Genomic DNA, 26465 nt, shown 5'->3' with positions numbered 1-26465 from the left:
CGGGCTGTGAATATCTAAAGTATTGTCTACACTGTTTCACTCCCTGAATTTCTCTATGCACATGTCTGTATTTACATAGGCAATCCTATTCCATAATGATACAGTTGGATGACACACAGAACTACAGATATATACATGAATCCATCAAAATACCTCCAAGAAAATGGTCTAGTTATGAAAAATGGATGATAGGAAAAATCCACTTTCTTTAAATGGGAAGAAGTCTACATTTGATGTTTCCTGTGACAATTTTCAATGACATAACACAACATTAAGAATTTCATGTCAAACATGCTATGTGGATCCCCAGTCACGAGAAGCTCCTGAGATCAGATTTAATAATAAAACACAGAAATGTCTGTTTCCTTCTGTCCTTCCTACCTGCCAGGTGTCAGGAATAAAGTCCTGGACTCTGGGGTCTGGGTCTCTCCTCTCATCTCGCACCAAATAGTGGCCCATGTACTGCAGCTGAAACCGAGCTGGCCCCAAGCCAACTGAGTATTTGTTCTTTTTCTTCTCCTTTATGTCATTTCCTGTGACCTATAGGAGTTTCGAAGTCCATTTTGAAAGTGATTTTAAATTACAATGTCCTTTAAATGATTAAAAATATTTTTTAAAATAAAATAACCAAAGACTAATTTTTACAAGAAAAGCATTTCACCATCTTTTAAATTTTGCAATATTTGTAGGAGAAATCTCCTACCACCTAGATCATTATCTTAACTAAGAGTAAATTGCAGACATCAAGATTTTCAAACATCCCTCAGGGTACTTGAGCTACAATCTGATACCAAGACAACTGAACAATCACAATACAGTTTTTAAATGTTTTGCTGGGATTAAACACAGGATTAGTTTTAAGGGTCTGCAGAGACTATCTGGCTTAATTTGTTTGTCCAGAGAAGCTTTTGTAAAATGTACTAATTCTAGGTTACTTCAAGTTGGGGCAGCTGGGTTACTAATAATGATTATGAACTTGGAGTAAATATTTTCAGTAAAAAAAAAAAAAAAAACACAGGTGACTCTGTTATACTTGACATATACCTGATAATTCTGAAAACATTCTGAAAACATTACCTGCGTTGGATGCAAAGAACTTGCCAACTCCTCAAATCCCAGATACCTAAGGCACCTGGCTATGAGCTGCCGCTCTACCTCCTGCAAAAGTGCTGGGTATTTTTCCATCACGGAGTAGATCCTTTTCATCAGTTGAACAGCTATACTTAAATCTTTCGTGGTTTCACCTTGGTAAAGAATAAACAGCAAAACTGTTATACAGGCTGTCAAAAGTAATAAATGTTCGATTGTCCAAGATAAGTCACTCAGGCTATCAACCTGACCCAATTAAATTCACAACCTGATTTAGCATTAACGGAGGTTCTGGAATACAGAAAACTCAATAAAATTAAAGCACAACTATACACATTTCATAACCTCCATGGATAAGTGAGATGTAGCTGTGTAAGTGTTGGAGAAAAAGAAAAATCTTGTAGTTCATGATAGAAACAATCGTTAAAGCCCAAGGTGGTCTAAGTTCTAAGGAACTCCAATTATTATTTTCACGCCTTCTCTACTGTGTTCGAAGAAAAATATTCAAATGACTTTAAATATCTGGTTAAAAACTTGGCGACATGTATTGAATCCTAACGGTGGCCAGAGATAAGCAGCTGGTGTAATCACTGGAGCCTTTTAATTCAATCAGTCTGTTACACCCACCAGATCCAGACTTTGCTAATCCCTGTGCATTTCTTTACAGCCACAGACATCCTTTCTGTGCCTCCTCACGGTCGCTCTATTCATACTTCACACGTTAGGGCTGTCGTGATTCCCGGTTTCTTCCAATCAACCTACACTTTATCTATTTAACAAATGTTACCAAACACATACTGATGTTACAAAGACTAGGAAAGAAATTTAACACAGAATTTTTACCCCCCAGGAGGGATAAGCCACTGTTAATCCTGCTCTCTCAGCAGCAGCCAACCGCAAATCCCGATAGAACATCTTAATTAGAGAGACCAGCAGAGGTCAAGTCTCATACTTCTCGCTGGGATGAAATCCTCAGGGAAGTCCGGCTTTGCGGGGTCAGATTGAAGTTAGTAGAATGAGGCCTGGGGAGAAGAACCTGGTGACCCCGTGTTCAATGGATTCAAGTGTGGAGGGGATCGAGACAGACAGATCAATGAGGTGTACTCAGAACTGACAGTTTGGAGGCATACTGGCCCCTCATCATTTCACCTGCCATCCACTTACACATCTCTACCCAGTCGTGTTTCTCCCTTATCTGTCTCTTCCTCTTTTCTTTTCTACTCTCTATTGTAGCAGTTGTAAAGTAGAGCACATGGAAACCACAGCAACTTCTGGAAGAACTCAGCATGCCAGGCAAACACGATCTGAGTTTTGCCCAGAAAGGGAATGTTTGCACTTCAGATCTCAGAGATGAATGACAGATTCTCCCTGGGGGCCTCATCATCTCTGTGTGTCCCCTTAACCATGCCCACAACTCTGTAAACTTTGATTGGGAATTGATTTGAATTTTGTATTGAAGTTAGTTGATTTACAATGTTGTGTTAGTTTCTGCTGTACAGCAAAGTGACTCAGTTATACATATAATTCTTTTTCATATTCTTTTCCATTATGATTTATCCCAGAATACTGAATAAAGTTCCCTGTGCTCTACAGGAGGACCTTGTTGTTTATCCATCCTATATGTACTAGTTTGCACCTGCGAATTCAAAACGGCCAGTCCATCCCTCCCCCAACCCCCTCTTCCCCTTGGCAACCACAAGTCTATTCTCTATGTCTGTGAATCTGTTTCTGTTTCATAGGTAAGTTCTTTAGTGTCATATTTTAGATCCTGCATATAAGTGATAAGGAATTGACTTGAATTTGCTTATAAATGTGCTTCATCTTTGCTATGGGGGCCCCCCTCTTTGAGACTTCATTGCTCACTGATAAAATAGAGGTAATAATACTTAGAGGATTTCCCAAGGGCAGTATCAGATAATGTATCTAAGTCTTCTCTAAGCCCTCTAATACAAACTTCCAGTTAATACATGACAGCCATCATCATTCGATTTCTATTCTTCCCCAATGCATTCAAATAAGCAAATAAACAAGAAAAAAACTCACAGCCACATACCTTCAGCACGGCAATGTTCTTTCCACGCTCTCAAGCAGGCAGTAATCCCCACCACTTCAACTCGAAATTTCACTGAGCTACTTTTAGAGGATTTCAAAAAATCTTCTAGTTTCTTTATTCCAGAATTTAAATTCTCTTTCATTTCCTCCTCAATAGAAAAGGACAGAACATTCCATTTTTTCTCTTCTTTTTGTTCTTCCTTGGCCAATAACCTCTCCTTATTCTCTCTAGTAATTTTTTCAGCCTTGGTCTCCTGCCCAAAAAAGAAGGAAACGTGTCATAAAACAAGTTGGAAATAGTCCAAGATGGCATTGAGTGAATGTGACAATAGTCTTAAGCGCATACTGTTTATTTTGAACATCATCCCATCCTCGACGAGGCACAATTTTCATTTCAGTGTCTGTTTCTTAACACTGAAGCCTCTGTGAATTGAAATCTTTGGACAATCCGACTTAATGACTCTAAAGCCTCTGTGCAGATACTTTTTCTAGATTTCCAAATGGTGTAGGTTACACATTGAAGAGTAAATGTAACACAATCAGAAACACCAGGACCCTGGTTTTTATGTCTCCTGATCTCTCGGGAATCGGATTTCCTCTTCCCTCCCTCGTGGTCACCTCCCTACCCCAACTTGTCCTTCAAGGTATTTCTTCCATAAAGCCCTGCTTGGCTCTCCAAGCCTGAGTACATATTCCTCCCCTGCCCGGGTGTCTCTCTATCAGAGACTTATCACACGCACTGCCGGGGTGGTTTCCCTCGTCATGAGACAGAAGTGTGCCGTGGTGGTCAGTGTATCCCAAGCACAGCACAACTTCATCCTCTACTACTGGTGAATGAGGCAGGGGCAGGTGCAAAGAAACATCATAAATAAACCGGTTTGCTCTGTCTAGACAAGCATTTCCAGCTGACTTATACACAATACAGACCCACTTCCACTGCATTTCTACCTATTTGACTTATTAATCTGCAAAGAAAATTAGAGAATAGTTGTATCCGTAAGAGAACGCTGGCAAGCCTTCCACTCTTCTGCTTAGTCATGAAACTCATACCTAAACTTTGCCTTTTAATGAAGTCAGTTTTCATTGTCATTGCTTTCTCAGTATTTAATTCCAATCAATGGAGCTTCTCCAATGTTTGAACTTCCCAACTGTCCTTTCCCGGGGTTATTTTGGCATGGTTCTGTCTCAACAGGATGAGAACAAGCCCTGGCTCTTTGCCAGGTACGATGTGCTTCTTTCAGCTTGACGTTTTGCTGGAAGAGCATATTTACATGGTGCTGAGGTTGTTTAATCTTCACGAGATAATGTATTTAATTTCCAATAATGTAGAAGATTAAAAAACTATTAGTTTTTTTCAGTCTTTATACCTTACACTAGGTAATGAGAATTTTTGCCACCTTCCTATTTTATAATCTCTCCTCTTTTCAGTAGCCCTAAATAAAAAAAGAGAAGTTGTAATCGGAGGGTCTCACTAATGATAAAATTGGCTGTGAAAGTAAAAAGGAGGTTGTCACCACAAGGAGAAAAACAAAGACCACCGAGATGGGCCTGGAGATGCTGCTTATTGACTGTTCAAGCAAAAGTCCTCATGTCTGCTCAAATATTTTTTTAATTTTAGGTATAATTGAAAAATAAAATTGTAAGATATTGAAAGTGTACATCATGGTGACTTGATATACGTGTACATTGTGGAAGGCTTCTCTCCACTGAGTTAATTAACCCACCCATCACCTCACCATCTGCATGTCTTCTTTGGAAAAACTCTGCTCACTTTTTAATCAGATTGTTTGATTTTTTGCTATTGAGTTGTATGAGTTCTTTGTATACTTTAGATATTAACCCCTTATCATATATATGATTTGCAAATATTTTCTCCCATTTTGTAATAAAAAAAAGTTGCCTTTTCATTTTCTTTGATGGTTTCCTCTGCTGTGAAGAATCTTTTTAGTTTGATATAGTCTCACTTGTTTATTTTTGCTTTTGTTCCTTTGCTTTTGGTGTCAAATCCAAAAGATCACCACCAAGACCAATGTTAAGGAGCTTATAGCTTGTGCTTTCTTCTAGGACTTTTATGGTTTCAGGTCTGTTATTCAAGTCTTTAATCTTTTTTGAGTTAATTCTTGTGCATAGTTTAAGATAGGGTTCCAAGTCTCATTCTTCCGCATGTAGCTGTCCAGGTTTCTCAATACCATTTACTGAAGAAGCTGTCTTTTCTCCATTGTATATTCTTGCCTCCTTTGTATATTCTTGCCTCCTTTGTCATAAATTAATTGACCAGATATATGCTTGAGTTTATTTCTGGGCTCTCTATTCTGTTCCACTGACCCATGTATCTGCTTTTATGCCAATACCATACTGTTTTGATTACTATAGCTTTGTAATATAGCTTGAAAGCAGAGAGTGTGATGCCTCCAGATGTGTTCTTTTTCCTCAAGATTGTTTTGGCTATTCAGGGTGATTTATGGCTCCATACAAATTTTAGGATTGTTTGTTCTATTTCTGTGGGAAAATGCCATTGGAATTTTGAGAGGGATTGCATTAAATCTATACATTGCATTGGGTACTATGGACATTTTAACAATATTCTTTCTTCCAATCCATGAGCACAGACTACCTTTCCATTTATTTGTATCCTCTTCAATTTCTTTCATCAATGACATAGTTTTCAATAAACTCCTTGGTTAAATTTATTCCTAAGTATTTTATTCTCTTTGATGCAACTGTAAATGGGATTGTTTTCTTAATTTCTGCTTCTGATAGTACATCATTAGTGTACAGAAACACAACAGATTTTTGTATATTGATTTTGTATCCTGCCACTTTACTAAATTCATTTATTAGCTCTAACAGTTTTTTGGTGGTGTCTTTAAGGGTTTTTATATAGTATAATGTCATCTGCAAATAGAGACAGTGTTACTTCTTCCTTTCTAATGTGGATGCCTTTTATTTCTTTTTCTTGCCTAACTGCTCTAGCTAAAACTTGCAGCACCATGTTGAATACAGGTGGTGAGACTGGGCATCCTTGTCTTGTTCCTGATTTTAGAGAAAAAGCTTGCAGGTTTTCAGCTTTATCATTATATAATGACCTTCTATTATCTCCCTTGTTATAGTCTTTGAATTAAGGTCTGTTTTCTATGGTATAAGTATAGCTACCCCTGCTTTCTTTTGGTTTCCATTTGCATGGAGTATCTTCCCCCATCCCTTTACTTCTCTAAAAACAGCATGGAAAGCAACTACCAAAGGGATTGAACAAATAACAATAAAGAAGGACAAAGAAAAGTTTTTTAAAAAATCGATGCAACTAAGAGAACCTACCTGTACCTTTTTGCTCTTGGATCCACAGAAATTCTTCTTTGGCTGGATAGCTTGAGTTGTAACAAATTTTGAAGAGACTGATTCTAATGACTTTCCATAAAATCGTTGAAAAAGATGATACTTTTGCACAGATCTAAGATAACGAGGATCTCTAGATTTTTCTGAAAAAGAAAAGACTTAAAATGCAATACTACTACATGTTTTCAACAGCGTTCCCATTAATACTTCACATCATCCCACCCACACATGCACTTTTCTTTTTAGTTTGGAACCGTAATTTAGGCTGATGACTTTTGTTAAAGAAGGAATCTTAAGTCACGCTATCTCTTGTCCACAGAATGATTCCTTACTTTATTTAAAGGATGGAAGTGACAAAACACCTTTTCATTGTACACCTCCTCAAAGCAAATATCAGGATGCTATGACAGATTCTGGGCATTGCTTCTATCCTGTGCCCTGTGAATGAGGTTAAGAAGGGGAAGGTCAAGGCCAAATCAGGAAGATATCCATCTAGGGTATTGTGGCTTTTTGCATCATTTAACAGAAAAGTCCTTACTCCAGACCATGGCCACAGAACCAAGAACTTGGCAGCTTAGAAAAATTTTCACTGTGGAAAAACCCAATGACACAGGAAATCCCACAATCTAGGTATGACTTACTCCCATCCCCAAAGAAAACTACAACACTCACTTAAAGCGACTAGTTAAGCAGGATGATTTTTCTATATCTGTATCTACATATATGAATCAAACCACTCCAAAGGATGTTAATGATTAATCTTTAAAAAATCCCTTGTATTTTTCAGGATCTTAGTAGCTGTTTATACCAGCAGGCTGGGAAGTGTTTCGTGGGAGCATGCTTACTAGGTACACTCTTAGATTCTTCTGAAGGTAAGTTCTGTCCACTGGTAGGAGGGTGGGGGTAAGCATGGGGTAGACAAAGGTGATAGGAAGACAAGGGCTGAGCCTGGAAGAAGGGTCCCTAATTCAGTCTCAGCTGACCTACTCTCAGGGGTGCCACGGCCTCCTTCCTGAGCATGAAGGTGGGTAAATTGCTGCCCTTGTTATGGGTAACGGGAATGTAGCTGCAATCGCTTGAATGCCTATGGCCTCAATATTTCTGACATCAAGGAACACACAGATGTCTTAAACTACAAACCATCTTAGCTTAAAACAGCTTCTAACTTTCATGGGACAAATGCCATCTCTGTGCACTTTCTCCTAAGACAGCTGCATGCCCATGTACACGTGACTGTCAGCAAACTGGGTCTCTTTCACCACCCTTTTTACTGACATATATCTACATATCTTGTACATTATTATTAGTCAAGAAAGAGAATTCTTGGCCCATAATATAGTAATTTTTATCATAAAATAAAAGGCAGAGAGTGAAAGAGATTTTAAGGTATTTTACCAGAATCATGGAACTCACCACCAAAGCTACTCTTTGTCCTGTCATAATCATCACTAAGAGGTCTGTGGGAATGCCAGTGTACGAGCTCATCAAATTCCTTCTGCTTGACCAGTGAAGTTACAATAGGATCATCGCTATGAGATGAAAAGAAATATGTGCATATTTTAAACTGCCTGCCTCCAAACACAGCACAGCACAGATTTCATTTTTTAATAATTTTTTTAAAAACCACAGTCACCTTTCCTCTCTCTGTGATATAATGTGGGTAGACTCCAAAGAGCAATTTAGGGTTTCCCTAGTGGCGCAGTGGTTAAGAATCCGCCGGTCAATGCAGCGCACACTGGTTTGACCCCTGATCCAGGAAGATCCCACATGCTGTGGAGCAACTAAGCCCATGTGCCACAACTACTGAGCTTGCACTCTAGAGCCCGAGAACCACAGTTATTGAGCCCATGAGCCCCAATTACTGAAGCCTGCATGCCTAGAGCCCGTGCTCTGCAACAAGAGAAGCCACCTCAATGAGAAGCCCACACACCACAATGAAGAGTAGCCCTGCTCTCCACAACTAGAGAAAGCCTGCATGAAGCAAGGAAGACCCAACACAGCCAATAAATAAATAAATAAATAAATATTTTAAAACAAACAAACAAAAAACAAAACAGTTTATTGGGGCTTCAGAACCCAGAATCCACCCCATATCTCATGCCATCAACATCAACAAATATTCATCAATTCATTCATTAATTAAAAACACACAGCTGGAATGATTTTACTCTAAGGCTAAAACTATGTTGGTTTTTAAGCTAGTTATGATCAAAAGACATTGGTAAATTTCATACTAAATTTATTATGTGTTACAAACACGTTACATGTAATATAACCTCTTTATAAATAATCTGTCAAATTTCATAGAATCTTTAATGAGCAAGTCATCTATTCCACCCAGGTATTTACTGAGGCACTGTAGGCCCCATACCTCATTAGGAAAGGCAAATCTTTCAAAATGTCTCCAGCAAACTTATCAACCAACTGACATGACATTGGAATAAAACCCAAATTAAGCATCTTTTCATTGGAGGTGTCTGCAAAAAAGTAATAAAACAAGGTCAAATATGAAACTTTCATACAGAAATGTTACACATCATTTTCTAAAACTTCACATTAAAAAAATGTTTTATTGATCTTATTTACATTAATCAATTTCAGCCCTTCCCATAAAGCTATTTTCCACATTAAAACACTGGAACACAGCAGAATGTAAAGAAATAGGAAGCATTTAGGCATGTAGGTAGGTAGATAGAAGCATAGAAGGATGGATGGATGGATGGATGGATGGATGGATGGATGGATGGATGGATGGATGGATGGATGGATACACAGACAGAAAAACACCTATGTTTCCTATTTCAAATGTTTGTTCCTTTTCTTATTTCCTATTATGAGATAAGGAATTTAAATATGGAAGTCTCACTCAGAAATTTCTTATATATACACTTTTATGAAAATAAAAAAGAAGTAGGGGGGAAATACAGATGTCAGTGAAATTATGTGATGTCACTACAGTCTTCTCTTACATCCTCCTTGATATTACGTGCATGTACACAAATATATAATAGATGGATATCATACATGTCACATACAGATCATATATACAATAGCTGGCTAACAAATGTCCCTTTATCCAGTGTCTGGTTCATAATTCTAGGTGAGCTGCAACTGCCCTGCTCGCTATTTCTTCGGCATTCGCTGTTCCTGTGTTTTCTTGAAACCTTCCTAAGAATCGCTATAACTCTCCCTAAGCACTTTCTTCTTATAGCCTGGATGCAGTCAGAGTCCTAAGGATTTCATGCCCCCAAGACTTGACAAAAGTCACAAGGTAAATATCCCAGTTATCTTGCTCTTTGGGTAAGACACCTCCAAAGTGGTTTGCACACCATTCTAAGATTCCCAGTAAAATTTACCTGTAGTTTCCCACGTGGAAACCCACTCATGAACACGCCCTGCACTGACTGTGTTTTCTTCTTGGTGTTACCTAAGCACCCCCTTATTGGATCTTCCTGGGACCAAGAAACTCCTTGCTATCAAGACATTTTGGTGGCACTCATCCTGACATAAGGAAAGAGGATATATACTCTTCCCTGTACTCTGAAAAATACACTTGTAGCAGTACATCCCCGACACCCTTAGCTTTTGTTCTCACATTCTGTCTGGGGTCATTTTATTCTTCTTGAAATTCATGATACAGAAATATCTCCAGTGATCATAGGATGGTGGATAAAACGATGTTTGTATTTTTGAAAATGTCCACATTACTCCTTCTTTCTTCAACTGGATTTTGAGAATAATATATAATTTCATTATGTTCTGACTTCTAACACGATATTTGCAAAAGTCTATCATTAGAGATTAATGTTTGTTCCTTTGTAAGTAACTGGTCCTTTCAAGATATTTTTTACACTCTGTAATCCCACTGCATCGTGTCTAGTGCGTGTATTTGTGCGTGTGCGTGCATATATTTACTTTCTCCCCACTCATCATACGCCCTGAACGTGCAAATCCCCGTCTCTTATCATCCAGGCAAATGCCAGTCTCTTCAAATACTGCCCAGTCCACACTGGTTCAGTCTCTACTTCCGAATCTCCACTTGAGTGACAGGTTAGACAGCTTCATTCTACCTTTCATGTCTTGTAACATGTATTTTACCATTTTTCAATCTCTATTTCTTTTGTTTGTTTTTTGGTTCTTTTAAAATTTCTCCAGCTTCATTGAGATATAATTGACATATAACACTGTGTAAATTTAAGGTATGTAATGTGTTCATCTCTATTTCTACCTGTAGTTCTTTTGATCTATTTCTAACTCACAAATTCTCCCTTTAGCCAAATCCAACAGCTTTTGAACTTATCCATGGTCTGTTCATTTCTACAACTTTGATTATTTTAAAATATGAAGAAGTTTTCTATCATTTTGTTATTTTTTTCATGTTTTAAATTTAATTTCTTTAAGCATTTTTAAACACACACATAGTATATTCTACTTTTGATAATTACAAAACCTGAAATACTTAAGAGTTCTTGTTCTGTTCGTCTTGGGGCTTATTTCTCTGCTGTTTATAAATTTGCATTTGCACTCACATGAGGCAGAGAATCCCGTAAAACCAGGGTTGATGCTATTATTCCTCTACAGAGAATGTGCCAGATTCGTTTGATCACTTTAAGGTTATTTTCTGGCTTAGAGTTGTCTTGACTCTACTAACAGACTAAATTGAAACCCGGAGTCTTAGCAGAGAGCACCTATAATTAGAAATTGAGTCTCAGAGTAACCCAGAGATCAGTCTCTCCCTTCATGTCTGGCTCCTGGGATTTCCCTCCTACTGTTTTGAGCTTAGTTATGATTTTGTGCAAAGAGGTTTGGTGTCTCTTATCTAACACTTCCCCTCAGTATCCACAAGAGATTTTTCACTTCATACATTTCCAGATTGATAGAAATGGAAGTCACATATATCTGGCTTTTTTAAAAACTGGCAACAACATTAGTTACAAGCAAAACATATCACTGCTCAAAATTATAGTCAAAGTATTATCCCCCCAAGGATATGACAATATAGGTTATTTTAAATGCATGGTACCAGAAAATTATGTATACTTGCAACATTTAGTTAGTGGTGCTTTCAAGACATTTTCAGAGGAAAGATGTTTTACTGCAAATTAATTTAGAGATTTATTACCTTTGATTGGTGATGGATCGTTTTCAAGAAAGGGAAGTTGTGTTGTTCTCAGAGGAAATGGCTTTCCAACATCAAACTTTCTGACCAGCTTTGATACGGTATCCCAGAGATGTTCATAATCTTTCATAATGACAGTCCCCAAATTCAGATGCAGCCCTATACAAGAGTTACAGGCAGTAAACACTAAAAGTCATTCACACATACACGGAAGCACACATTTTGACTAAATTCACCGAGCTCTGAAATTTCACTTGTCAAACAGCGAAATTTTCTGCGAGTTCCACACTGAACCTAAAGAAAGATGGTCCCTAGTGTTGACTGTGGGACTGGAGACTTTAAAGTTTATCCTATTTCCCTATTTGATAACTATTAAAATTATAACTATCTTAACTAACAATAACAGATGGTGAATATCTAACTATTCTTCAAGGTAATAAAAAATGTCATGTCACACATAACATTTTACAATCAACAAAAAAAAATAAAACTATGATTTTTCAAAAATGAGAAAATTTGTAGAGGATTGCTAAATTTATTTGTAGCTAACTCATTCTAATGCCTGCAATATGTAGGAACCAAGTCTCAGAGGTCAAAGAAGTTTCAATAATGCTCAGTCACTTATAGTTCTCTTCAAATGTCTTATTTTTCTTTAACTACAAAAGAAAAACAGAACATTTACTCTAATAAAATGATTCAAAGAAGGAAAAATTAATTATATACAACAAATATATAAATCAGCATTATCTTTGGAAAAAATTAAAATTCCCTAAATATCTAATAGTAGTAGATGATTCACATTAATTACAGTAAATACTATGAAAAAATATTCTGCATATATTTAAAAGAAAAATGCATCTGTTAAAATTATCTAGAAATGCCGAGTTCCCAAAGATATATTTTTTCCAAAAATACTTGTGGAGTAATATTAAGTTAAAAATATTTTAAAATACAACATTCACTCTGACTGCAACTAAGCAAAACTTATATACGTGCATAAATAAATATCTGAAAATGATTGCTATATGTTGGAATATAGACAAATAATTTTGAAGTTTTAAATCCTTTATAATGTTTATCTCTGGGTAAAGGCATAACTATTATAATACACTAGTGTGGTACCTTGAACATTTTCATTTTCGTAGTAAAATGCTATATTCTTCAACAAAAGCTCATCACTTAAGTCGGAAAGGTGAGTTAAATTCAGATTCCAAAATTCAAAAACATTTATGTTACTTAGGATGAAATATTCACACCACTTTTTCTGAAAATTGGAAATAAAAACCAAGTTATTGACAATTTTTACATTAGCAATAACCTATAACAGTTCACACATGTCAATAATTCAACTAAAAGGCAAGTAGGCTGGGCTCTTCCCACTCTGACCGACGTGAGCCCTTCCAGGCTGGGTAATAATGGATGCTTCATACCTTGAAAGATTAAAGTTAAAATGGAATCAAGCTGACCAAGAATGAACTCAGTGTAGTGCTTACGCTGCATCATAGAAATCTGTATTTGACTCTTACAACTTTTCTCCCATGGATACAAGACTACAGAAATACTTCTGTGGTCAAACGTGCCTCTGTTCTTTACTCAGGGTTTAATGTTTCCAATGCTACTTTCAGGTCAAGAGATCATTTTAGAAGAGAGCATTTGATTGTTTCGGGAAGATTCTGGAAGATTCTGGATCCTTCACAAAGATCCCCATCCACTAGCACTGCCATGCAGCTGCGTTCCCACCCATCACAGGCGGAATGTCTCACCGACCACACTGAGCTCAGAGCAGGGCAGACATGACTCGGGTAACCTCAGCGCACGAACCTAGTCATCCCTTTAGTCAGCGTTCGAGTTTGGGGAGTTGGGTTCAGAGGGAAAAATCAGAGGCTTCTCTGCACCACACATGATAAAATGCCCAGGCTCTCCAAATGTGAACAACTTCTATATCTATATGGATGTGGAACTTTAACTCAGAGTTGTCCAATAGACATGTTATCTTAAACTTTCACACATTTCTTAAACTTTTTTAAGAAATCGCAAGGCAAGCTGCATACATTACCTTAAGCTTTCACATGATTCTTAAACTTTTCTCACATTAAAAATAACAAGTTGAGGGGCTTTAACAAGTTGAGGGGCTTCCCTGGTGGTGCAGTGGGTAGGAATCCACCTGCCAATGCAGGGAACACGGGTTCTATCCCTGGGCCGGGAAGATTCCACATGCCAGAGCAACTAAGCCCATGCGCCACAACTACTGAGCCTGTGCTTTAGAGCCCATGAGCCACAACTACTGAGCCTGAGTGCCACAACTACTGAAGCCCACAAGCTCTAGGGCCCCTGCTCTACAACAAGAGAAGCCACTGCAATGAGAAGCCCACGCATCACAATGAAGAGTAGCCCCCACTCACTGCAACTAGAGAAAACCCGTGCACGGCAACGAAGACCCAATACAGCCAATAAATAAAGAAATATTTTTAAAACAGTTGAAATTCATTTTACTTTATTCAATACAACATATCCAAAATATTGTCATTTCAATGGGTAATCAATATAAAAATATTCACAGAATAGTTTACATGTTTTTCACACTTTGTTTGAAATCTGATGTCTCTTTTAGACTTAGCCACATTTCAAGTGCCCAATATCCACGTGTGGTAATTGGCTCCTGCCCTGGATGGCCCAGCCCTAACCAGATGACTTAAGACGGCTGTGCAAGGTTCCTGACGAGGTTATAGATATCAAAGAAACAGGAGCCTCGTACCTAGAGTGGAGTTTCACCTACACATGAAACACTAACGAGATCTCTTCATGGCCATAAAGCAGCAAAGCCTCCCCTGGAAAGGGTGGTAAATACAAGACAGCTTCCTAGGCAGCATCCCCAGAGGCTGATCCAGTAGGTCTGGGTGGAGCCCAAGAAGCTGCATTTCTAACCTGTTTCCAGGCGATGCTGATGCTGTTGGTCAGGGGACCACACTTTGGGAACCAAAGCCATGTGAGGGCTGTCCCCGCCCCGAGGCCACAGAGCCTTTCTCATAGCACCACTGAGTGAACAGTTACATGTGCAAACAGGACATCAAAATTTCTTCATTCTACTCACTTCATTCAAGACGTACCTCCATGTGGTCCCCACGTGTCAAGATTTCAGCAAACATGAAACTCTCCCTTGCGCTTGCTGAGCTCCCTTCCCAGAGGCCTGAGAATATGCCCTTTACTGTGACAATTTCAGAGGCTGAAATTATGGTACGAAGTTAGGCTTCTAGCTCCCGGGTGCTACCAAAGTGAAGCATGGAGACTGGGGAAGACAGATGGAGGTGGGGTTCGCCCAGGGAACAGTCAGCGACTCCCCACATCAGGAAAGCAGAGGACAGGGGAGGCACAGACTTGGAAGCTGGGCAGAGATGAAAGTGGACCTCAACTTGGTCACTTATTAGCTGTGCCAATGGGCCCCACAGCCTTTCTGAGCTCAAGTTTTCATTAGTAAAACGAGGTCAGAGGAGGAGTGATGTGTCTGCATGAAGAGATACAGGGTCAAGTCCATGCATAAAGCAGGCACAGGACAAATGGTAGTGCTTCCCATCATGCCTGGCTGTCCATGCCATCCGAGCTAAAGATGATGTTTTCTACCAGCCAAAACCACAAAGAATGTCCTGCAGGGCCATCTTAGAACATCCCATAATTTAGAAAGACTTTGTAATGTTCTTTTCACCTCATGCCCATCGTACATAAAAAAACTGCTTATAAAACTCTCATTAAATGAAAAGTATACATTCAGAGCATTCCTTTAAATCTCTAAATCAACACCACAGCTAACACATTGGTATCACTGAGTAGTTGAGTACATGGAATTCAACCCAAACAAAGGTGACCAAAAATTAAGCATTTCCCAAAAATAAATGTACAACAGAACTCAGAGCACAATATTATCGATGCTATAATGTGTTATTTCAATATCCGACATGCTGTATCAGTAGGCTCGGTGTGTGAACCTGGCATGACACATTAAAATGTCGAAAGTGAATTAAATGGGAACTAGGAATAGAGTCTTCATAACACTTTTAATGAACCACAGTCTGTTGCCTCTGCCTGGCAACCGAAACGCCTAGAGAAAATCTCCCCAGTGGGATCTGGGATACAGGAAAACATTTTTGCTCAAGCATCAGCGACACTTCTGTTAGAGCAGCTGCGAATGTTCACAAACATGAGCCAGATAAGCAGTCGCCGGACTGTCTGCATCAACTTTCGTTGCTGACCCGACACCCCCACGAGCTGTTACAGTAAATACGGTCTGTGCACCACCAAGCAAAACTAGTCCCACACGTCACTTCTCAGCCACCCTCAGGTCAACTCCCTCCGGGGGTCCCCGCCTCTGAAAGCACAGGGACCACATCCCCATCCTTCATGTCCAGGCCCCAACCACATTTTCTAGACCAGTCCCCTGGCACACGAGGCCCCGGGTCTCTCGGTGAGGCTGCTGTCTCCCAGTGTCCGTGCTGAGAACAGGCACTCTCTGTCACAGATCCCAAAACTTCATGGCAGACTCCACCACGCCGCCCACCCCATTCCTGGGACCCTTCACTTATTCTCCAACTGTACCCCCTCCTCACTCACAGGCACTCTCTGGGAGGGGGAAGGGAGGTGCAGTGGGGGCAGAAGAAGACAGATGTCTTTTCAATAATATTTATTATACGTGGATCCATCATTATTATAGTAAGTCCCCTACATACGAACGAGTTCTGTTCTGAGGGTTCGTGTGTAAGTCCAATTTGTTCGTAAGTCCAACAAAGTTAGCCTAGGTACCCAACTAACACAATCGGCTATATAGTAGGTACTGTCATAGGTTTATAAAACTTTTCACACAAATAATACAGTACAGTAAAGTACACAAAAGCACAACCACTTAAAGCACATGACAATGTACACCAGACTCGTGAACTAACTTATGTGATTGGACATGTGAATACAGGTCTGCATCTTTGAAAGTTCGCAACTTGAAGGTTCATTTGTAGGGGACTTACTGTACTATTACTTTAAAAGCCAGGAATTTGGCTTTTGTTTTTCCAATCCTCAAAGTAAAGGCACCTGCCAGTCTAGCTGAAGGTCAGGCTTATGAGAGGGAGGTAGTGCAGAAAAGAGCTTTTCACAGAAGTTTTTCACCTGATAGAATTCAGGGAGTCCATGAACTTGGGTAAGAAAATTACATTTTTACTTTTGCTAACCTGTGGTAAAAATTTGTATTTTCTTCCATTACAAACCCAGACAAAAATACCGTCACTCCCATGCAGTAGCTGGGATTTGGCACCTGCAGAAACCACAGATTTTTCACATCGCGTTGTAAGTACTGCAAACATCTCGAGATAGTGTTGACACTCACCATCCACTGAAAGTATGGCATTTATCTGATCATCTACTGTAGTAGCAAAGAAGCACATGTTACTATATCACAAATGATGTAGTTTTAATATTCTGATAACAGTATTTCAACATAACTGATTTCCTTGTAACCCTAAGAACCTTATCTTAGGCATTTATAGTATTCTGAGGAAGGGGCCATAGAGTTCATCAGATAGCCATAGGGGCGTGGGAACAAAAAGGCTAAGAAGCCCCGAGTAACTCTTCTCTGTGTGGTTCTGATGCAGCTGCCTGCGGAGGACGGGAAAGTGAGAAGAGGGGACCATGGTGCAGATCTGGGCTCTTCCCGATGACCCAGAGCCTCCCTGGCAACTCTGGCTCCACACACAGCTTCGCCGCGGGATGGAGAGGTCTGGGGTGTCCTCGTCACCTCCAGTCTCTCCTTCTACCCCGCCGCAGGAAAGCCTGCCTTGCATCTGTCTGCTCCATCCGGAAGGCCCCTCCTCCCCATGCTCCTGGCTCCTCCACGTCCCCAAATAATGATGACTTTCCTGCCCGGCACGCAGCTTCCTCTCTGGCTCCGTTTCACCAACACCACGGATAACTGCAGCCTCTGAGAAGACGACACCCTTGACAGTTCTTGAATGTCTCACATCCAGTGACCTATCACCCCTCTGACCCAGGTCACATTCCCACCGACACACCCATGACTGGCATTGCCAAGACACACTCTCCGTCTCTGCCCTGATGTGGGCTCCCCCACGAAGCAGACCCTGAGCCTCGACTTCAAGGAAAAGAGTTTACCTGTGACTGCTTACAAGAGGCGCCCGTCGGCGGATGCAGAAATCAGACAGGAAAGAAAAGAAAACCAATAAGGAACTTGTTTTCCAGCCCCTGATCCCTGCGGACAACCAGAGCTTCACCCCACCGGGGAATTCTGAGGGCGTAGAGCACATTTCAGAGTTACCTGCCCCGACGTGTAAGGAAGCTGGGGTCTCACGCATCCAGTCCTCACCTGCCATCGGTGGAGGACAAGCCGCAAAGGGACGTTACACCCCAGTATTTCAGACCCAAAAGATCAAACCTTCAGGCAGAGAGTTGTAGGCATTTACAGCAAGATGGAAAGTAAACAAGTAGGAGAAACACGCCAGGGAATGTCAGTCTGTCTGTCTGCCACACCCTAAGGAGGGGCTCTTCACACACACCACGGGCCCATCCTTCCGACCCAGTGCAATGATCATCACATTCCTTTACGGATCACACCAGGCCCCCCCAGGTCACGAGCGCCTCTGCTCTCTCCCAGCACAGCGGAGTCCTGGTCATTTGTCTCTAGCGCTTTGTTTCTCCTAGCCCAGCATTTGCACACACACACACACCCCGACCGCCATCTTGCAAAGATGCGAAAACCTCTTTTCCTGTTTTCTTTTCCATAAAACTGTACAAGTCCACCAACAGCACCCTCCACAGCTAAACTCTCTTGTCCCTTTCTGCCCACAGCACCCCATCGGCTGGTTTCCTTGTGCCTACGGCCGTGTGGTTGAGACCACTGGTAACAGAGAAGTATATAATAGCACATATGATGCCACTGTAATTCTTTTGTCAGAAACGTCAAGGGAAGCCTCCAAAGTGCCAGGCAGGACAGGGTAGTATGTCTTTGTTTCTCAGTAGAGTTTACTCTTCCACCATCTCCAGTAAGTATTTCCCACATATTTCATTTTTCTTAAAACTTCCGGGCTTGCTTCCTCACCATGACTTTGAGCACATGACTTTGTCCCTACTTAGAGAAAATTCACACCAGCACGCAGGAACTGTAAACGGACCCCACAGCCTCCGTCACGACCAACCTGTACCATTCTTTCTTCATTCTCTCCTGTAAGAAAGGCCATACCACCCCCCTCCAAAAAAGGGAATCCTCCACAACCCCTCCCCCCGCACTTGACTGTCCCTGTATTTTCATCCTCTCCTCTCCTAGTTTTCATGACCAGCATTTAGACGTGCTCCATCTCTGCCATTTTAAAAGCACTCTTTTATAAAAATTTTTATTTTCTATTGCAGTATAGTTGATTTACAATGTTGTGTTAGTTTCTGATGTACAGCAAAGTATATCAGTTATACATATACATGTATCCACTCTTTTTTAGATTCTTTTCCCATATAGGTTATTGGGTAGAGTTCCCTGTGCTGTACAGTAGGTTCTTATTGTGGGAAAACATTCAAAGTCTTTCTGAAACCTTGAAAATGTTACTAAAAGTAATTAAAGTATGTGGGCTGAGCGACTGGGTGCAGGATGTCCTGCTTGAGCAGCGGAGGAACTAAGGGTGCTGGGCGTGGAGACCATGGGGGCATAGGCTACTGTGGAAACAGAAAATTGACCCTCTCTGGGGGGGCAGCCCCTTTCTCCCTTGCACACCTCATATCACCCTGTTTGGCCCGGAGGATGGCTGGTTAGCCAGAGACGGGTAAGATTCCTCAGGGGAGGAACAACCTAAGACAGGCACAGTCGCAGAGGGGCCAACAGGGGTGGGGCACAGACCCTTAATCCTTCTGAGAGAGGTCTCCTGCCCCCAGGGCTGCTTTGCTCTCCACGCCCAGCTCAAATCCACGCCCAGCTCAGATCCACACCTGCTCAAATCGGACCCAGGAGGCAAACAAAGATCATTGCCCCCAGTCATGTGAGGCCTTTGTGTGTTTACTTCAAAGATAACCTTGTTTGTGGGACTAACCTGGGAGTGTTAGACCCTTAGGCTATGCCAAGAACTCAATAAAAGCAACTGGGATCAATCAGCGAGGCTCTTGATCCTAGAGGTCTTGAGTCCCCCTGTCCCATCTTTCTCTTCAATCTGTGTCTGTGTTTTCTTTAAGCTTGCGGCACCCGTCACTCACCTCGAGTCCCCGAGCTGGTCTCGACATCTTATTAGTCATTTATTTTATATGTAGTAGTGTGTATATGTCAGTCCCCCTCTCCCAGTTTATCCCTCCCACTTTCCCCTTTCGTAACCATAGGATTGTCTCCTATGTCTGTGAGTCTGCTTATCTTCCGTAAATAAGTTCATCTGTATTACCTTTTTAGAGCCCACATAAAAGTGACATCACATGATATTTGTCTTTCCCTTTCTGACTCGCTTCACATAGTGTGACAAGCTCCAAGTCCATCCATGTTGCTGCAAAATGGCCTCATTTCATTCTTTTTAACGGCTGAGTAATATTCCTTTGTATATACGAAGGTGAGTCAAAAATCATCCGTACCCTGGCTGGAGAATTTATAGAAGTTTTAATATAACTGGAGTGCGGGTAATTTTTGACCCACCCTCGTATATATCACATCTGCTTTGTCCATCCTCTGTTGATGGACACTGAGGTTGATTGTACGTCTTGGCTGCTGTGAACGGCGCTGCAGTGCACTCTTAATCGCCCCAGGTGCCAGCTCCGTCCCCTGTCGTTCCCTTGTTCTCAGACTCTCACCCAGGAAGTTCTCCCCACCGTCACCTTCTCCCTCATGCTCACCTCGGAATCACTGACACCGCCTTTGCTCCCCATCCCTCCACTCACCTGCCTCCGATCTCCATCAGCAGTGAGCAGTGAGCCCTGAGCCCTCGAACCCCAGTGCACTGTGCTCAGTCCTTAACCCCTGCAACTCTCGACACACCCGACACTGTGAGCCGCAGCCACATTTGGAGACGAGGCTCCCCTGACCCTCAGCACCATTCATGCTCCTCGCTCTCCTCTCCATTCACCTCAGCAGCTCCTTTCCAGCATCTTACTCCAGGCGAAACCACTGCATGTGGGACTGCCTCGGGTCTCTGCCCCAAGCCCTCCTACCGTCTCTCTCGCCCGATGCTTTCGTCCACGACCATGAACCTCCGTAGGCTGATGACCCTGCATCTTCATCCCCAACTCATCCCACTCTGCCGAGCTCCAAACCAGCATGAATACAGCTCCCTCAGTACCTCCAACTGGGTACGTCCTTGGCCCCTCAAATGCAGTCTTTCCAACACTGAATGCAGGATCTGCCTCCCCCAGTGTCCTGAAGACCGCGGCATCCTCCCCTCCCCTCGGAGGCTCAAGTGAAGACGGTCACCTGACTCCTCCCCCCCACGTACTAAGCCCATCAACTCTACACCTCACATAACGATCAACTGCCCACTGCTGTCCACCCCTCTGCCCACACCCTTGTCCGCCACGTCACCACCACTTACAGGCACTGAGGGGACAGTCACCTAACCGGCTCCCCAAGTCATCATTTTGCCTCTCCGAGGCACCGTCTGCGCTGCACCCCTGACACCTGTTTTACAATGAAAGTGCCACTCGCCTGCTAGAGACCATCCAGCTGTCTTTCACTGTGCTTGTGATCAGGTTACATCTCCACTCTCTTAACAGCACCTGCCAGGGCCTGCCTCGGACCCGTCCCTTCCACCTTGTCACTTTCGCATGTTCTTTCTAGTCCAGCAACACACAGTCACGCCATCCTCAGCGCGATCACACAGGCTGCTTTACCTCCTAGCATCTGGTGTTCAGCCTCCCTCCAGCATGCTAACGCCTACTCATCCTTACAGGCTGGGTTACTTAACTTCTCTTCATTTCTTAAGGGAAGTTATCCTTTTCAGACTGAGTTGAGTCTTTTTATTATCAGATTCTAAAGCATCCTGCAGTTTCTATCCTGCAAGAGTAGTTTTAAAAATTCATTATCTGTCTCCCCTGCAAAATGCAGCTCTGTGAAAATGCTGAGTGTTAGAAACAATAATTTTAAAAAAAAAGGAAAAAACATCTGTGCATTTAAAACAAACAGAATAAACCAAAATATTTATAATTACTGGCACTGATCAGAGCGGTGGGCCTCCGGGTAAGATTTTCTTTTGCTTTTGCTATTTTTTTAAAGTCTACACATTTTCTCTAAATGTCCTCTGGAACAGAAGAAGATAATACACTATTACATTTATTTCTTCAACTGCTCTCAAGAACAGAACGTGACAGAAGCAAACTCTTGTGGTTGGTGACACAACGTCCTGATCTGGACGCAGACGGGAAGAAGGACTATGACACACCTTCTCAGGTTGGGGACACACCGAGCTGTTGGAATTTACTACCCAGACCTGCTGAAGCGCGGAAGTGACTTATTTCAGCCATTACACCTTTAAAGCTGCCAAAGGGCCGCCATTGTTCCCGTACACATCTGTTTTTGAAGGTCATTGTGGTTTTTGTACATCTAACAACTGAAACAAAAAATAAACTAATAAAGAGTATATTTACCACTTTTAAGAACGTCTGAATGTCCTCAGTCCAGTGGGAAGTGATGAATCTCGCACACGCTCTTTGAGAAAGAGGTAGGTGGAGGAGAAAGGCCACACTGAGACAGTGCAGTTTACACCAATCTGTCACCTCCTCCAGGGTGGGGCCGCTCCTCTTCACCTGAATCAAACAAAGAAGGTGGGTCAGAGGACCGCGGCCAGGACACCGCCTGACACCCGGGCACCTCACAGAAGGTATAGTCGCACAGCGTGGGCAGGAACCATACACTCTTACACTGTTCACTCCGCATTTTTGAGAAAGTTCTTTTCTTTACATAACACAGATGTGGGGTACGGAGGACTGAGAATCGCCGGCTTAGGAGCGGTTTACATAAAGCATCTTCCCATGTTCTAAGTAAAGCCCAACTTCACATGAGCTGACCGGGCAGCTCATGAAGTCAGGGCTCCACAGGACTCTGCACGACGGGGCCACACGTGAAACTCTCTCTTCTCTCCCAGGGGTCCTATGTTAAAGGTTATATGGAAAACTACCAGGGTGAGGAAACCAGCACATATCTAAAATGCACCCCAAGTGGGAAAAGGGGAAAGAAGTGGGCATATTTAACCGGATGGGACAAGGGCCTCACAGCCACCTGCAATGTTTGCAGGGCTGTCACTGGAACCAGAGTGAGGCTTGTTTGGCGCACCTCCAGAGGGCCAAAAGGGGTCCAACGATGAGAAGCCCCAGAGAGACAAGTGGTTTAGTATCACTTTCGTGACTGTTTAAAATGGCATGCCTAACTATGTACGACATTTTACAAAGACACTATTCAAGCATACCTGAAGGACACAGGAGAAAGATGACAAGCCCTGCTCATTTCTGAAACTATGGAAGGAAGAGACAAAACCGTGTTTCTCTTTTGTAAGAATCTTCAACCAGGAGTTTCCCAGCACTCAGGTTGTGCACAACACAGTACGTGCACATGTGTGTGTCTGAGTGTGAGTGTGTGTGTGTGCAGACACACAGGGATGGCTGCTTAGTTGGAGAACAAACCCACACTAGTCAACGGAGTCTCAGTGGCCTCTGTCAGCCCTAAAGAAGTGGAGGGTTTAGCATCTCTCCAGCCAGGAGGGCACCAAGGCAAGATAGCAGGAAGGTCCTTGCACGAGGCAGTTGACAGAGTGGAGCTTGGACAGACAGACAGACCTGGTTTCAACCCACACCGTATTTCATACTTGGGTTTAAAGAATGTTCCTTGGACTCTCTGAGCCTCAGTAAGAATCACGGCACCTCCCTTAAGTCGCTGTAGTGAAGATTTAATGGTACAAGGCATGTAAGAGCCCAGAACATCATAAGGCGGTAAACTCTCACCAAGGGCCACTTTCTTATCTTCCTCTGGAGGATCAGACACATCTGGCTAAATATGTACTCAGGGAGAGATCTGTAGAGTAAAACACCAACTCATCTAACAGCACGAAAGATGTGTAAATAAAATAAATAAAATGTCACTGGTGTTTCATGGTAAAGTTATCACACCTGTTGGCTGTTATCTTTCTGAGGATCACTGGTCTTCGGTCTGTTTTCTAAAGAGTAATGGTACACACGCAAAGAGAGCGAGCACGAAGTAACGCAAAGAACTCGCCGAATGTCAGATCCTTCAGGCCACAGCTGCTTTAGCAGAGAACTAGTTTCACATGCCTGTCACAGAAGGAAATTGCAAAATGTCATGATATTTAGAAAAATATTTTCACACGTAAGTGATCTTACTAGAAGAACTCAGAAGAGTAGATAGGACTACACAAAGCTGTAAATATTTCTGGGTCAAGGAAGAAACAAAATTTAAAATGGGAAATTAACAAGTATTTCAATGCAATTATTAAAAGTTTAATTATGTAAAGAGCTTCTATAAATCAATAAGGAAGCATCTAAGCGTTTAATAAGAGATGAGCAGATAATTCACAAAAGAAATACAAATATTAATAAAAGTGTTCAACCTCTTTAGCAACAAAAAGGACAATTAGCATATTTTTACTTTCAAATTAGCAAAGTGTATTTTAAGGACAATAGCACTGGAAATCACGTGATGTGTCATTTCTCTTATACTTTGCTAATAAGAGTATAAATAGGCACAGAGTTACTGCAAAGCTATTTGGCAATACATATGATTATCAAGGATGTTGATACTTTTTGATTGACTATTCAAGTTCCAGGCATGTAGATTAGGTAAGTTATACAAAATGTGTACCAGGATTTATGCTCCAAGATGGTCATCACAGAGTTATTTGTTAAAGCCAATTTTCAAATGACTTAAATGTTCAGCATTAGAGAAATATTATGCATCCAGTAAAAATAAAATTTGTGAAGAATTTTTTGCTAATCAGAAAAAGTGGTCTATTAAAGTCTGTTATTAATATGTTTGTCTGTTAATATTATTATACTGATATTAATATCCTGGTTTGACAAACATACACTGGTTACATCAGATGTTAACATGGGGTGCATGGGGCGGGGCTGGGGGAGGGAAGCTGAATGACAGGTATATGGGAACTCTGAACTACTACTGCATTTTTTTTTATAATTAAACAATTCGTTCAAATAAAAAGTTTTTTAAAAGTTTCAGTACCTCTTCCATCATATTTTTCCATTTTAAATTTCCAAAAAGACGTCCTAATGCTAAAACTCTACATTCCTCCAGTTGCTTAATCAGGGCTTTATAAGCATTCTCAATGTCCTTTTCATTCTGCGAAAGGAAGGCAAGTCACATAAATCCTCATAAATAAAACATCACATTACTTTCCAACTACAAAAAATCATATATTGAAGATAATATGGTTACAATATATTTCTAAGTAAAAAATCATATATCCTAATGTAAGTATAGATCATCAACAATGCTTTTAAAGTCTACCAAACAGCACTATTCTGTCTTTGCCAAATTAATTTTCATCTGGATCCATTTTATTTTTTAATAACTTTATGAAGGTATAATTAACACGAAAGAAAATCCACTCACTTTAAGGGTATAATTCGATAGTTTTGGTTAAATCTACAGACTTGTGCAACCACTGGCATAATCTTATTTTAGAACACTTCCAATATCTCAAAAAGAAACAATCTACCCATTTCATGCACTATATTTTATTAGAAAAAAATTCAGACATACACAGAGAGAACATCATACCCCACCCCCACCATGTAATGATCATTCCACAACATACATGGCATTTCTGTGTGCATTTCACATGGTCCTCAAATTGATCAATTGATCAATAAAATCAAAATAACCTCTTTAAGGTGAGTGTTCAATAAACGAGGAAATAAATTATTTTACCATAAACAAAATCCTCTATTAAAAAATGTTTTTCTTAAGGAAAGATTGGTAAGGAAGTCTGTAGGGACCTCTTCAAACTCAGATTCAGAAATTGCTCTAACAGAATAAAATGAGATGAACTGATTACAGGACCTCCTCTCACTATAAAAAAGTTAAAAAAAAAAAAGCAAAAACCCCAAGGCTGTTCCTTCTCACAGCAGGCAACTACAGTTGGAAACAGTTTAATGACTGGAATTCTAACAAAAGTAAAATAAATTATCTTATCAGTTTTTCTGACGACCATCTAGATGTCTTCAATGCCACAAGGGGTATGACTCTAAACTCAAAAAAGTGAAAAATATTAACTGGCACAAAAATCATTTTGATGACATACAGAATTATCTTCACATTCTAAATTCACTATAAGTAGTGAAAATTAGACAGAAACCAGCTTTATGTCTAAAATTGGTGAGCATTTTTGAACTCCCAAAATTTCAATAAAGTCATTACCAATTACACCAAGACAGCAAAATAATAAGATCACGGGATTAAAATTCTAAATAGTTTGAAAATTCTATTAATGATTTAATGTTAAGAAATAATTTCATTTCAGGGACTTCCCCGGTGGTTCAGTGGTTAACCTCTGTGCTTCCAATACAGGGGGCATGGGTTTGATCCCCACTCAGAGAACTAAGATACCACATGCTGTATGGCGCAGGCAAAAAACTTTAAAAAGTATTTTTTTTAATTGTACTTCATTTATTTTCCTTCTTCATCAAGTTTCTCCATTGTTTTCTCATTAAAAGGTGCCATATTCACCATTGTTTCACTAGTATGTGGACGAGTGCCTGGCTTTCCAAATGGAGGCGGAACCCCACGCCGCACTTAAGCACAGAAGGGCCGGGGGTCAGGCTGCGTCTTTTCAAATCCAGGCTGCATTACTGGATTTGGAGTTGGCAATGGGCAGATCATTTATTCAAGTATCTACTTCAT

At 41.0% G+C, this 26465-nt stretch overlaps 1 protein-coding gene across 1 annotated transcript in view; it reads right to left on the bottom strand.

Moving 5' to 3' along the window:
• LOC130845127 (probable ATP-dependent RNA helicase DDX60) overlaps positions 1-26465 on the bottom strand; it is an 82932-nt gene that overhangs the window by 48340 nt on the left and 8127 nt on the right. The window contains exons 6-16 of the mRNA XM_057721883.1: positions 24786-24902; positions 23699-23860; positions 22184-22342; positions 12716-12857; positions 11597-11752; positions 8846-8951; positions 7888-8003; positions 6457-6617; positions 3143-3395; positions 1078-1244; positions 382-540 (exon numbers count right to left, since the gene is read on the bottom strand). Of these exons, the coding sequence (XP_057577866.1) occupies positions 382-540; positions 1078-1244; positions 3143-3395; positions 6457-6617; positions 7888-8003; positions 8846-8951; positions 11597-11752; positions 12716-12857; positions 22184-22342; positions 23699-23860; positions 24786-24902 (1698 nt within the window). The remainder of the gene's footprint in view (positions 1-381; positions 541-1077; positions 1245-3142; positions 3396-6456; positions 6618-7887; positions 8004-8845; positions 8952-11596; positions 11753-12715; positions 12858-22183; positions 22343-23698; positions 23861-24785; positions 24903-26465) is intronic.

Source organism: Hippopotamus amphibius, chromosome 2 (assembly GCF_030028045.1).
Source record: "Hippopotamus amphibius kiboko isolate mHipAmp2 chromosome 2, mHipAmp2.hap2, whole genome shotgun sequence".
Classification (NCBI taxonomy): domain Eukaryota; kingdom Metazoa; phylum Chordata; class Mammalia; order Artiodactyla; family Hippopotamidae; genus Hippopotamus; species Hippopotamus amphibius.
The sequence above is the reverse complement of the archived record's forward strand: the minus strand, read 5'-3'. Positions and strand labels throughout refer to the sequence as shown.